The sequence below is a fragment of the Corythoichthys intestinalis genome, chromosome 8 (genome assembly GCF_030265065.1).
Source record: "Corythoichthys intestinalis isolate RoL2023-P3 chromosome 8, ASM3026506v1, whole genome shotgun sequence".
NCBI lineage: Eukaryota > Metazoa > Chordata > Actinopteri > Syngnathiformes > Syngnathidae > Corythoichthys > Corythoichthys intestinalis.
In genome coordinates this window covers 52,317,882-52,332,718 of record NC_080402.1, presented here as the reverse complement: position 1 = coordinate 52,332,718, position 14,837 = coordinate 52,317,882, and the positions used below count along the sequence as shown (strand labels likewise).

The following is a 14,837-nucleotide window of genomic DNA, read 5'->3' as shown; positions in this document are numbered from 1 at the left end:
ACTTTTTACTCCACTACTTTCCAAATCGTCGCCTGCGTTAAACGTTACTTTTGGTTGTTTTCTTTTTTTTTCATTGTGAATTGATAGTTTATTTTTCTTACCTCCAGCGCAATCGATAAGTCCCGTGTAACTGTATCGTAATTGAGTACTAAAGGAAGCAACATGAATACAAGGAAGAGTAGGCAGGTGAACAAGATATTGACCAATAAAAAACAACAGTGTTGCAGCTCGCCTTCAGATGGGTGCTGCGCACCTTTGTACAGTAGGTGGTGGTATGCACCTGATACCTGCCTGCCATCCGCTATAATTTTGAGTTTTTGAGCTTGTTAAGCTTCTGTTTACAATGCAGTCAATTTTAGTGCTTGTTTTTTTCCATGCTGCACAGTTAAATAAATGAATAAAACCGAGCATTAAATGAATTTTGTGGTTTGTTCTTTCAATGTTGACTCAGAGCCCTTCATGTATGTATGTACCGTATTTTTCGGACTATAAGTAACAGTTTTTTTCATAGTTTGGTTAGGGGTGCGACTTATACTCAGGAGCGACTTATGTGTGAAATTATCAACACATTATGATATCATTTCACATGTTATTGTGGTGTTTTGGGGTGACACTGATGGTTTGGTAAACTTGTTAGCATGTTCTTTATGCTATAGTTATCTGAATAACTCTTAATACCTATGGCCACGTTCGCGTTCTGCCTTTGGCAATTTGTGTTCAATTGTATTATTGACTTTTTTATATTGAAATGCATGCTTTTAGTTTGTGGCGCTTTCACGCCCCCGTGGGGGCGCACTCACACTTGTTTACGTGAAGAAGAGCGCTCACACGCCAAAAGAAGACCGACAGCTACGTGGCTCAGAGTGAGTGGGCGAGTTAGCGTTAGAGAACCACGGCTGCCAACCTACGTTCATTGTTTATGATTGTAAAATATCTCTACAGGGCAACACCTGTGTGTATCATCTTTTCTGTTGTTGTTGTGTGTTTTCCATCCGCGATCGGACACTTAGAGCCAGTTGTGTGGTTGTTTGAACGATGTGCTAATGCTAGCAAACACATGCTAACCGTTTGTGTCATTGCTGTAAAAGCACCTAATTATCATTTATTTACGTTGATGCGAACCTGTTTGGTATCGAAGAAGAAATTGATTCAGCAAATTATACGGGTGTCCAGCATCGTCATTAGGGAGTTTAGCCCGCTGAATAGCCAGTACTGAGCCGTGTTGGATTTTCTCAAGTAAATTTCCCCCCAAAATGCGACTTATATATGTTTTTTTTCTCAACGTTGGGCATTTTATGGCTGGTGCGACTTATACTCAGGTGCGACTTGTAGTCCGAAAAATACGGTACGTATGTATGTATGTATGTATGTATGTATGTACAGTCATGGACAAAATTATTGTCACAGAAATCAATGCATTTACACTTTTTTCAGTATGAATGTGTTTATTTCTTGGATGTGCTTTGGTAAAACACAAAACAGCTGTGGAAAAAAGTCCAAATTGACACAATTTTAGACAAAACTCAGAAAATAGGCTGGACAAAATTGTTGGCACCCTCACCTCAATATTTGGTTGCACATCATTTGGAGAAAAAACAGAAATCAGTCGCTTCCTATAACCATCAACAATTTTCGTGCACCTCTCAGATGGAATTTTGGACCACTCTTCTTTTGCGAACCGTTCCAGGTCCCTCAGATTTGAAGGGTGCCTTCTTGCAACAACAATTTTGAGATCTCTCCATAGTGTTCAATGTGATTAAGCTCCGGACTCATCGATGGCCACCTCAGATTTCTCCAGTGCTTTGTCTCCAACCATTTCTTGTTGCTATTTGATGTTTGTTTTGGGTCATTGTCCTGTTGGAAAACCCTTGACCTTTAACACAGACCCACTTTTCTGACACTACACCCTACATTCCTGCCCAAAATATTTTGAGAGTCTCCATATTTCATGACTCGTTGCACACTGTCAAAGCATCCAATGGCAGAGGTAGCAAAACAACCCCAAAACATCATTGGACCGCCACCAAGAAATGGTTGGAGACCAGTGACCAGTGCCAGAAAAAATAATAAGACCTACAAAGAAAAGAACACAGTGCCTATAGTCAAACACGGTGGCGGTCCAATAATGTTTTGGGGTAGTTTTGCTGCTACTGGCACTGGGTGCCTTGACAGTGTGCAAGGAATCATTAAATCTGGAGACTAACAAAACGTTTTGGGCCGCAATGTAGGATGTAATGTCAGAAAACTGGGTCTGCGTCAGAGGTCATGTGTGATCTAACAGGACAATGACCTAAAACATACCTCAAATAGCACCAAGAAATGGTTGGAGACAAAGCGCTGGAGAATCAATGTGCCCGGATATAAATCCCATTGAACACCTCTGGAGCGATCTCAAAATTGCCGTTGCAAGATGGCACCTTTCAAATCTGAGAGACCTGCAAAAGAAGAGTGGTCCAAAATTCCATCTGAGAGGTGCACGAAACTTGTTGATAGTTACAGGAAGTGATTGCTTTCTTTTATTTCTTCTATATGAAGCACAACCAAATACAGAGTTGAGAGTGCCAACAATTTTTTACAGCCCATTTTGTGCATTCTGTGTAAAATTGTGTAAATGTTGGCTTTTTTCCAATGCAAATCCAAAAAATAACATTCATACTGAAAACATTTGTAATTGTGTTAATGACTGGGGAAAACTGTTTATTTTCTGGAAAAATTCCAGGGGTGCCAATAAATTCATCCATAACTGTAAATATGCATGCGTAAATTTAATTTTTGCATCAGGAGAATATACTTTTTACTTGTAAAGTACATTTTAAAGCAAATACTTTTGTACTTTTACTTCAGTATTTATTTTTCTTAGATACTTTTACTTCTTTTACTTAAGTAATTTCTTATGCCTGTATCTGCACTTTCACTTACGTAAGAAAAAAAAGGAGTACTTCCTCCACCACTGGTTTACATATGAGATAGTATAGGAAGCACAGAAGATGAATGTTCAATAATAACAGGTCAGCCCCTGTGACCCGACTTCGGATAAGCGGTTGAAGATGGATGGATCAGGTCATACTTTTATGAAGAAGACAAGGTCAGAGAAAATACAGGGACTTGTTTGGAACCATAGAAATGATGTGATTGGCAATGTGTACTGATATCATTGATCCTATATGTTAATAGTGTGTGCAAAGTGGCTTAAGTGTTGTGTCCTGATTGAGAGTGTTTAAGTTAACACCATCAGTGTGTGCCACTCAATTTCTTTCACTTGGTTAACAAGAGTTCATTGTGATGGCTCATCTGTCAGCGCTCTGCCCAACACAACACAAACATATGTAATTAGGAATAGCAAAAATACTAGGAAATCAAAAGGAAAGATATTTTGAGATACTGGATGAGCAAAAATTAATGACAGTGAAATTTTTCAGGGTTGATATTGCCTCATTAAACACATTTGTTAACATAAAAAGCACTGTTATTGATTGACGTTTCCACTAATATGAAATAAACATAGTCAAGTGTTCAAAAATTGCATTTGTAAAATGTACCGCAGTAGAATGTCAGAAATTATCATGAAAAAAAAAATGACTGAAGGTTCCACTAATATGAAATAAACATAGTCAAGTGTTCAAAAATTGCCTTTGTAAAATGTACTGCACCAGGATGTCAGAAATTATCAAAAAAATATTATAAAAAAAAATAAAAATAAAAAAAAATAAAAAAAAAAAAAACACACACAAACAACGTTTTATAAAATATTAAAATACAGTACATTAAAATGGTTCAGAATGAATATTTTACTCACCTCCATAGAGTGCTCTCAGTGACACTGCCAATGTGAAAGTCGAAGAGCTTGGTTAGTATCAGGATAACCTGAAAATACAGAGAGAGTATTAAAAACATTGTTACAAGCAGGGGAGTCACTGATACAATACTGGGGCACTGGCAAGCGATCAACATTTTTTTGAGCACTTATCGATCGTAAAATAAAAAAATAGAAATAGCGCTTTAAACTATGTACGGTATAATCAAACCAAAATACATGTTTCGTTTTGACTTTTTTTCTGTTTTTCAGCCATCAGTATTCAAAATAAAAATTGGAACATCCGTTGTCAATTCTCAGTTTACCCCTGCTCATGCTCATCAATTTCCATCTCTCCTTCACCTCTGTCTACACTCTGCTGCTCCACTTTGTATGGACAGATGTAGGGATATATCACTGTAACTGTTATGCATTTAAACACTAGAACTACCAAGGGGGGATCAGTTTATACAAATCACTTTTGTATCCAGAGAAGGGTCATCTGACTCTAATCAGCATATCTTTTGTGAGCATTGAGGTCCTCATTAGTCATTCCCATTCACACTCGCAAAACCACATACTTGGATTGCTCCAATTAGCATCTTGAGTGTTTGCAGGGTAGGGCTGCCTGTTTGCGGAGGACTGCCTGACATTACAGCATTGAGAAAGAACAGCTGTCTCAATCTCTCTGAATATTCAGTTGCACTGTTTGTTTACAGTATGTATGGAGCTATAATTGTCATATTGCTGATGATGCACAACACAAGTCATTTTTTGCACATAATTTTTTTTTAAATTCAATATAGAAACATATATGACAAAAAAGGAAACTATATACTGTACAAGGGACGGTGTAATAAGAAACAAAAAAAAAAAAAAAATATTTGGTGACATATGACACTTCGCCCTTCTCCCGGGGCTAGGTGTTGGCGGTTGTTGCCGAAGCAATTTTTCCCTTTGCGCCCACATGAGAGTGAGCCAATTGCTTTGCAAGACTGATCAAGAAGTCCACCCGTCTCTCTTGCCTTCCGGTGCATGCCTGATACAACACATGCATTCAGTACTGCCATGTCAATCATATTGAAGAACACAGCTATTGGTCGTGTTCCTCTGAGTTTGACAAAGCCATGGGAGCCCTGTATTTGCAAATATTCAAGATGCTAATTGCAGCTATCCAGAGTGAAACCCCCCCTTCACACCTAGGCAGCGACTCCACAGGAGTGTGTAGGGGGGTTGTCTGCTTGATTGCTTGTTTGAGTGGTCTATTGTTTGACAAAGCCAAGTAGTCAGCTTGGTATCGGGGTCATTTGATGCCTTTCTGGTCTTTCTTTATTGCAAAAAAAAAAAAAAACGGGACTTTCAGTGTTAATCAGTGTTTCTCAACTGGTAGGTTGTGAGTGTTGTGTAATTCATACAGGTTGATTATATTTTCAAATAAACAAAAAGCAATAAATAGCATCAGTATTGACACAGTTCTAGTACTACATGTCTTATTAACACAATATTAGACAAAGCTCTAGAGTGAGAGCTTTACACTCAAATCACACTTGTCATTGTATTCATAGCCAGTTAGCTAAAAGACGGCAGCCAATCTGGTACTTCAATTTGCAACCAAAGTAGTTAACTCAGTACGTAAAGAGTAAAGTTGAATCATTTAAATTCACAATTCATGGGAATAGGCAACCAAAAAAACATCAACACAAAGGTAAAAACAGGCAACAAGGATGGACAGTTTATCTGGCACTAACCTGTAAAGCAGGTGGGAAGGTGTAATTTGCACCATCAACTGTATGATTGGAACATGCACCGTAATATTGATGCTGCATTCATGTGTTGTTGGAGTAATCGGAAAAAAATATATTCTCTACTACCTGGTGTCTATAAAAAGTGCCCAACAGTCACTCAACATGTGATCGTTGGGGCATTCAAATAGGCTACTCCTCTTTGTAGCAATAATGTTTTTATACTACATCACGACTTTACAACACACCAGAACGATTATCCAACTCAGGAACTCCCGACACACTTGAACGCAGCCTCTCTCCCGAAGGTGCTTCGCGGAAGTGTGAACTTATATGCCTATCACAGCAAAAGTTACGTGCATAAATTGCAATATTAACATATTAGTTTGACCATATTAAATAGACACATTCTGTATATTATGCTATGTATACTTAAAATTGAAGTTTTTTTTTTTTTTTTACCGGAAACATTTATACTGGGGCTCTGCAGATCAATACTGGGGCACGTGCACCAGTGAAATATGTCTGGTGATAAGGTTTGTTTGTTTTAGGTTTCTTTTAGCAGATGCATGTGTATATTAAAAAATGTCGACAGTGGTGCACGGTTAAATCATTAGTTGGAAAAATAGGATAACTTTTTATCAATAATAAATAACTTTATTTGTAAGTGCATTTTTTGATCAATCAAGGACAATTTAGGGAAGGTAAAGTAGATGCATTTGTATAGCACAATTCATTCATGCATTCACTATTCACTATATTTCTGAGGAAGAAAAATATGGAATCTGGTGGGACACATGCAGCTATCCAGGCATTTGCAGCTAACAATGCCATGCCTCACCAGAACGTGGTAGGTTGGGCAGTGTAATTGATCGGAGGCAGTGAATCTTACAGGGGTGGGTGTGCGTGTACGTGCATGTGTCTGTATGTGTGGCTGTGTGCGTGTGCGAGCTTGGAAACTGCAGTCATTTCTTCTGTCTTAAAGTTCAAAGTCATTTGAGTTCTAATAAAATGTTTATTACATTTACTGTATTTCAGGGAGTGATTATATATTTTTATTTAACTTTAAAAGAGTTGCTACTGAGTTTCTTAACTCCCTACACTTTTTGTTTTGTCTGAATTCAAAGCAAAGATTTATTGTTATTTTGTATTTTATAAATTTTTGTTTCACTAAAACACATGATATAGAAATTGAAATGAATTGTTCGCACGTATTGTTCATTCATTCATTCATTCATTCATTCATTCATTCATTCATTCATTCATTCATTCATTCATTCGTCTTCCATTCTGATTTCTCCTTATGAGTGCTGCGGGAGTGCTGGAGTCTATCTCAGCTGACTATGGAGAGTAGGTGAGGTATAGCAGATAGTGGTAAGTGATAATAGTCAGTTAAATATGTATATAGTGTAAATCGTGTTTTTTACGGTGGCCAAGAGGTGTCAGGCAAAATGCAATGTCCAAACACTTTGCAAATAGAAAAAAATCACAAACCCCAATTGCAAACGCTTTGCAAAAGAAAAAAATGCACAAATGCAAGCTGACACAACATGACTCCCACTTGCCAAAGCATGACTGCAAGTTGGCAAAAGCACAAACCACAATTGCCACAACATGAACACAAAAGATGAAGGCAAACTGCCACAAGACGATCCCCAATTCCGAAAGCGCGATTGCAAATTGGCAAAAGCACGAACCCCAATTGCCACAACACGAATGCAAAGGACAAGCCAACGTCTGCACCACCAAGTCTCGCAATCAGTTCTCCCGGACAGTCCACAAAAAATGGCGGGACAGTTTGTCCTAACACAAGGAACACAGGAGAACACCTGATATCCAACTGATAACACAACTGACAGGACTGCAAGAGCCTTTGACGCTGAGGTGGCAAAATCCACGACCCTCGTTGCCTGGACAACAGTAACTTCCAAATCCTCCTGTCCAATCTACAAACAGACAATAATCCCAAACACACACTTCTTCCTGCCCACGGTCCGTCCCGCGAGAGCCTTCAAAAGACTGAATGTTTAACTAAGCGTCATTTTTCTCGGGAACCTTTTGTTGACTTATGATAGGGTGACCTTGCCTGAGTGTTTCTGTTTGGCCTTACAATTTTGATCTCTGTCGACCTAGATAAATTGTAAAGTTGTTTTCAGTGAGCCTTCTTTAAACCTTTCCAAATGAAGTCAGTACAAGGGGTTAAGACTAAGGTGAACACGCGGAGTTTGCCCTTCTGGCCAGGTTGCCCGGGTCCCGTGGGCCATTGGACCATTGGAGCTGCGCCAGCGCTGGTCCCGCTGGCGCGATTCCGGCGGTCTGGCTAGAAGGTCAGATTCCTTCAATTGCTATATGTGCTTTGTGACCATCTCTACAGACCTCCATGAAGTTGCCCCCCCCTTTGAAATTAAAAGCTCAATATCTCTAAAACGATAGCAGCACAAACGACAATTTTTTTTACAGCACAAACGACTGACACTGGCTGATTGACCTCAGATTAAACTATAAAAGAGTTATAAACATCTCCAACGGTAACAGGACAAAAAGAAAACACAAACAATTGACATAATTTTCATATAAATTACGGCTCACTTATCTGCTGCGGCCACGGAGGGCTGGCACTGCTCCTCGCGAGGAAAGCACATTCTCCGAGAGCCCACGAATAGGACCATGGTGTGTGACAAGCGGTCTGCCGAGCGGCCTTCTCGGTGGACAAGTAGCATTGCCTCCCACAAAATGCAAGCCACTTCCTTATTAAAATGTGTGCTATGATCCCAGTATTTGACATACAATAAAACACGTAGCTTACTCACTTACTCGTCGATCCAATGGTCCGACAGTTGTAGAAAATGTTTTTGCCATTATTCTCAGTAAACAAGAACTTTTTGAAATCCAAAAAAGCTTACAGGCCTCTCCCTGGCGCAGCAACAAAAGCCTGCAGCACATTGGGCTGGCGTGATGCAAAAAATAAATGAAATAATCCACAAAATCATCTGGATAGTTCTGCATACTGTAGTATTGGCTGTATATTGAAGATGATTAGCCCACTGATGTTACATTCACATTCTTCGTTAATCCAGGAAGTCGCTCATTTTCATGGCGCGGGATTAAAAACATTCCACACACGCCCAAGCGGTCCATTTCATTGAGGAGCATAAAATACCGTGCGAAATATGAAATAAACATGCTTTTTGCTGTCAAATGCACTTAACTTATAAAGACTGGCAAACAGAAGAGGACCGCCAAGATCGTAGACATTGTACGGCCGTATTGTCAGCCAGTTCACGGACGTATACATCACGCTTATTTCATTTTACTTTTATTTCTATCTTCATTTCAATTGTAAGCCTCACCTTCATCCTTTTCCCACCACCTGCACTAACATTGTTGGAACCCATGTTGATTTTGTTCAATTCGATCGTCGTATTTTGAGCATGTCGTCGGATGTGGAAACAAATGGCGAGTCAAATTTTACGTCGGAAGTCAAAAAGGTCGAAGCGATCGTATATCGAGGTACTAGTATATGCATTTTTTTATTTTTTTCGGAAAAAAATACTTTTACTTTTTGCTTGTAAAGTACATTTTAAAGCAAGTGCTTTTGTACTTTTACTTGAGTAATTTTTTTGGTTAGATACTTTCATATTTTTGCACCTCTATCTGTACTTTTACTCAAAGTATACTTACTTTTTTTTTTTTTTACTTTTTTTTTTAAAACCTGTCCTGGTCAGCTGTTTGACACGGAGAATGGAAGTCTAAGTGCCCGGTTGGTCTGAACTGTTTTAATTATTCACTTTGAGAGTATGACATACTCCCATTGTGATCATTCAACATACCTCGTTTATTATGACAAAGCAGCGAACAAGAAGGGGTTATGGGGGAACAGAAGAAAAGAAACACAAGAGAAAAAAGAAAATAAACACAAACAACAACAAGAAATACATTGAACGTCTACATTAACTATTAATATGTAGGTGCTATCGTCAGCTAGATGTATTTCCGGTTGACACCATGTTGGGGGCCTGTTGACCAGGGAAAGAGGGGGACGGGGAGTCTATAGACCCTACTCACATGACGTCACAACCACGCCTCCGCGCCATACTGTCCGTCTACTTGTCGTGTTGACGCATTACCGCTACATAAATTCCTCCTTTTATGGCGTGTTTTTCTGCTCGTTAACATTAATAATCAAAATGGTAAAGGCGTGTGTGGCAGTTGGTTGCAATAACAGAGAAGATAGACGGAGAGACTTGAAGTTCTACCGTATTCCGAGAGACCCGGAGAGGAGAGCGAGATGGACTGCTGCAATTCGACGAGAAAACTGGGCTCCAAACGATTAACACAGATTATGTAGTAGTCATTTTATATCTGGTAAGATGCATTTAATATATATTTAGAGGGTATTGGGCTGACAACCACAATTAAGATCATTGCGAGGCTAATAGCAGACACCATACAGTTTCAAATTCAAGATGCTTATTTCTTCCACCATCATTACATTTTGAATAATATTTAGGTGGTACCAAGTGAAAGAAGCTGGCCTCGTCTACGGATCATCAGTTAAACAGGTGTGTCCAAACCTTTTGCAAAGGGGGCCAGATTTGGTGTGGTAAAATTGGGGGGGCTACCTTGGCTGATTTACATAGAAAAATATATTTAAACAAATGTTAGCAAGCCCTTCTGTGTGTCACATTTGCTTTATTATATTTTTTAAATTCATAATTTCAACAGTCTCGTCTTTGTGGCGTTCTCTTTCGACACTCGGGCTCTTGCGAAATACTGCTGCTGTGCTAGCTTCAAGTTGCTATAATTTCTCGCTGCGTATCTTTCCTGTAATGTTGTCGTACATGTCAGCGTGTCTTGTTATTATCGCGTCACATCGAACTCTTTGAAAACAGCGACTTTCTCTTTGCATATGAGGCAGACACAGTTGTCGCGTGTTTTATTGAAGAAATAGTCCAATATCCACCTATCCTTGAAGCGTCGGCCATCGTAGTCAACTTTTTAAAATTTTTTTGATTGTCGCCATTTTAGAAATCACACAGGGTAATGTTGCTTAGAGTGCTGCTTTTAATGTTTTTCGTGAGAATAGGCCGAGTTTCTGTGGAAAAGATAGTTGTAGATATCATGGTAGCAGATGTCAGGCAGAGAGGGCGAAGACAGCGGGTCGAAAAATATCGATTTAGGAATCAAATATGGATCTGGCAAATGGATAGACTGAAGCTTTTCCACATAACGCCTTTTATGCAAAGCATCCAATGAGTTTACAGCGTCTGAAAGCACTGGGGCATCCATGAATTGCTCTATAAACTGAACGACTAATTGAAACCATTGAGAATAGGGCTAAACAGAGACGGACAATATGGCGGCCGGATACAGCGACACGTCATTCTGTGACGTCGGTGAGTAGGGTCTATAAGCTAAGTGATTGAAAGGGGTAGAGTGTACACAAATCAGCTCTGTGATCTAGAACCCAGTAATCGCGTGAATCCCTTGTGAGTGTAAGCCCGTTGGCGACCGACCCTACGCCACCACCCCATCGCCAAACCTGGCACCGGGACCCCCCACCCGGGAACGCCCTATCACAGAGCAGCCCAACCCTCCTCCTGCAGCCCAGCAAAGGAGCCATCGTCCCCACCCGGGATCCAGCGTGGTCCCCTGGGCCACCCGTGCACCCATCAACCGGCCTTAAGGGATAGCAAGAGGGGACGCACCACCAGCCCCAACCGGCACGGCACGCCACGGGACCCCCAGCAGCCCACCAAGCCCAGGGCAGGGCAGGGTCCCCCGCCGGAGCAGGCAACATCCAGCCGACACACCGGCAATCACCAGCAATGTTAAGTGTACCCATGTACGTACACTTTGTACATACACAACGTATGAACCTATATACGTACTTATTTATGTATGTGTGCGTGTGCTACATGTACATAAGTACATACATATGTACCTTATCTACATATGTACGTAAATACAATATGTAACATGGGCTTAAAACTTGGAAGGTCACGACACGAGATCGCTTGCTAGTGACTTCCCCAAACAATGTTTGACTTTTTCCCACCTCTGCTACACGATGTTGTCACAACTTGACCTGAGCACAATTGGGAAACCTACTTTGAGATATTACATGCCATTTACATTTATGAGTTTGTTGTTTTCCTTCCTACTTTAAATGGTTTGTGCCCTTTCTTGTTAACATCAATGTTTGTTATTAGCATATCCCTCCCAGCCCATGCTTGTTTAAACCAACCTGACAACCCTGACTTGAATCACAGTGCTGGAAGCAGATACAAAAGAGTTTGGACCTTGACTCTTCTGACAGGCATCAGCAACACATTTAGGACAAGAAGAAATTGGATCCCTGGATAAATGGTATTTTAACAAGTGTACCAGCACCTTTTCCTCCAGATGCACATTTTTAACCTCCTGTTCCGCATCACCAAGCCTACAAAGATGATAATAAGCATCCATTCATTCATCATCCGTTCCACTTATCTACACAAGGGTCACGGGGTGCTAATTAGGGACCCTTGCTAAGGAAACCTGACGCAGATTCGGTCTAGTGAAGGCCAAGAACCATCAGAGAAAAAAACTATTGTATATTGATTTTAAAGAAAACATATTTGCTATTCAGAAACACCTCAGTAAGCTTACTGACTGTGTAGTAACAGTATTTGATTTCTGACAGCACTGTATAAGTACAGTGGTACCTCGACATATGATCCTTTCGACATCCGACATAAAATTTTACTTGTCAATAGTCTCAACATATGACGAAATGCTTGAGATATAACGATTTATGACAGCTTCCCAATTTCATTGTTTTCCCTAAGGTTAGTGCCGATGGTGAAAAAAGGGAAAAGGTGACGCTTACCAATAAAATGAAGATAGAAATGATAGAGAAATATGAGCATGGTGTGCGCATCCGTGAATGGACTCGAAATACCACAGTAGAATGTCTACAATCTTGACGGTCTTCCTCTGACCTCCTTTTGCCAGTCTTTATAAGCTAAGGTGAAAGTTATTATTATTGTAATATTGCCAAAGAAATCGCCAGCTCCGTCAGGTTTTTAATCATATATATTAGAACTTGTGCAACACAGCACGCCTACTGATCGCCGTAGTTGACGGCAAAAACAAAACATAAAAAATGAAAGTAAAAACTCTAAATGTGACGCTTACCAAATGAAATTCAGAAGGAAAGGATAGAAAAATATGAGTGTGGTGAACTGGCTCGACAATATGGCCAGACAATCTCGACGACCCTCAAGCAGAGGTATCCTCCTCTAATCCACCTGCTATCTCCTCCGACCTCCGTTCGCCAGTCTCAATAAGTTAAGGTGATATTAAAAAAACGCGTTTTTATTTCAGATTTATTATTATTGTAACATTGACAAGGAAGTCGCCAGCTTCATCAGGTTTTTTCTGTCTTTTCTTTCAGAACTTGGGTGCCACACAACACGGCCACTGTCTGCCATTGCCAACGCCAACAACATTAAAAGAGAAAGTAAAAACTTCTCACTCTTCCACACCTCTTCCTCATCAGTTACTCGGTGTGTTCAGGTACAGCATGCAAAACACAACCACCACATTAGAACCCGATTCGTTACATTATTATTATTTCGATTTATATTTGTAATGTATTTGTTTTGGTATTTGTAATTATACCTGCAGTATTTTTTAAGAATTTGGTGTAGGTTTTACGGCTGGACCAATTATTAGTGATGCACAATAATGCATTTTTCAACCAATAACCGATAATATCAAGCCGATAATTCTATTAAAAGATTATGTAAAATTTTAAAGTATACACAAGAGAAAATGTTACTGTGCAAAAATATAATTTATTGCTCTTTTTTTCAACATCAAATATGAACAAGTAGTAAATTCCAACATCTATATAATGACAGATTGTCTGACATTGTGTAATGGTAAACTTTTGGCAGCAATTACTTACAGAGTAAATACCTAAGTTGCACAAAAATGCCTTTAAAAGTAAGCCATTCCTAACATATATAACACTACTACACTGCAAAAACACACCTCCTTAAAACTAGTCAGTTTTGAGTGTAAATCTATGGGAAATAAGTGAAATTATCTGCCAGCGCTTCAAGTGTATTCCTCTCACGTTTCTTGGAAGAAAAATAGCTAGCTAAAAATAAGCTTAACATCCTTATTTTAAGCAATAAATTATTATACTTAATCCTTAAAAAAAAAAAAAAAAGGGGGGGGGGGTTTAATAATGTTTTTTCATCTTTGTTGCTCTCTAATGATTATAACTGGTTGTTGCACTTGGAAGGAAGAAGGAAATATTTTGAATAATATTTGTGGCTACAGAATATTATTGTTATTTCATTACAATAGGAATGTGCATATTTAAATTGATAAGTGTTAATAAGCACAGTCGGGTCATTTCTAATTTGCTCTAATAACTATTTTTTAAATATGATTCAATATTTACTATTTAATTTAAATTATTATTTATGTACGTTATTAAAAATAATTCAGGGACTTATTGTACTTTACACATATTACTTGTATTTTTGGTCTAAAACATATTGTATGGCTCTAACAAATATAAATTAAAAATATGTGGTGTTAATGGCTCTCTCAGCCAAAAAGTTTCCCGACCCCTGTACTAGAGGCAAGATCTTAAGCCCGAACCCAAGCCCAAAATGTCAATTATTTACGTTCGGGTTGGGTCGGGGCGGGGCGGACTTCTATCACTCTTTTTTTTTTTTTCCGATAAATAAATATTTATATATGTATACTAAAATGATGTATGGATGTTAAACTCAGGAATACTTGTTATAAAATAAATAATATATATCTGTGTTTTAAATTCTCCTGTATTTTAAAACTCCTCCGTGAGTCATCACCTTATCGTGGTGGAGGGGTTTGCGTGTCCCAATGATCCTAGGAGCTATGTTGTCTGGGGCTTTAAGCCCCTGGCAGGGTCACCCATGGCAAACAGGTCCTAGGTGAGGGGCCAGACAAAGCATCACTCACAATACCCCTTATGATGAATAATATTAATGGACTCAGGTTTCCCTTGCCCGGACGCGGATTACCGGGGCCCCCCTCTGAAGCCAGGCCTGGAGGTGGGGCTCGAAAGCAAGCGTCTGGTGGCCGGGCCTGTCCCCATGCCCGGCCGGGCACAGCCCGAAAAGGCAACATGGGTTCCCCTTCCCATGGGCTCACCACCTGTGGGAGGGGCCAAAGGGGTTGGGTGCGCAGAGAGTTGGGCAGCAGCCAAAGGCGGGGGCCTTGGCGGTCCAACCCCCAGCTGCAGAAGCTAACTCTTG

The 14,837-nt window shown here is 39.7% G+C and overlaps 1 protein-coding gene across 1 annotated transcript in view; it reads right to left on the bottom strand.

Moving 5' to 3' along the window:
- Positions 1–14,837, bottom strand: part of sorcs3a (sortilin related VPS10 domain containing receptor 3a) — a 390,307-nt gene that overhangs the window by 208,900 nt on the left and 166,570 nt on the right. The window contains exon 2 of the mRNA XM_057842965.1: positions 3,797–3,864. Within this exon, the coding sequence (XP_057698948.1) occupies positions 3,797–3,864 (68 nt within the window). The remainder of the gene's footprint in view (positions 1–3,796; positions 3,865–14,837) is intronic.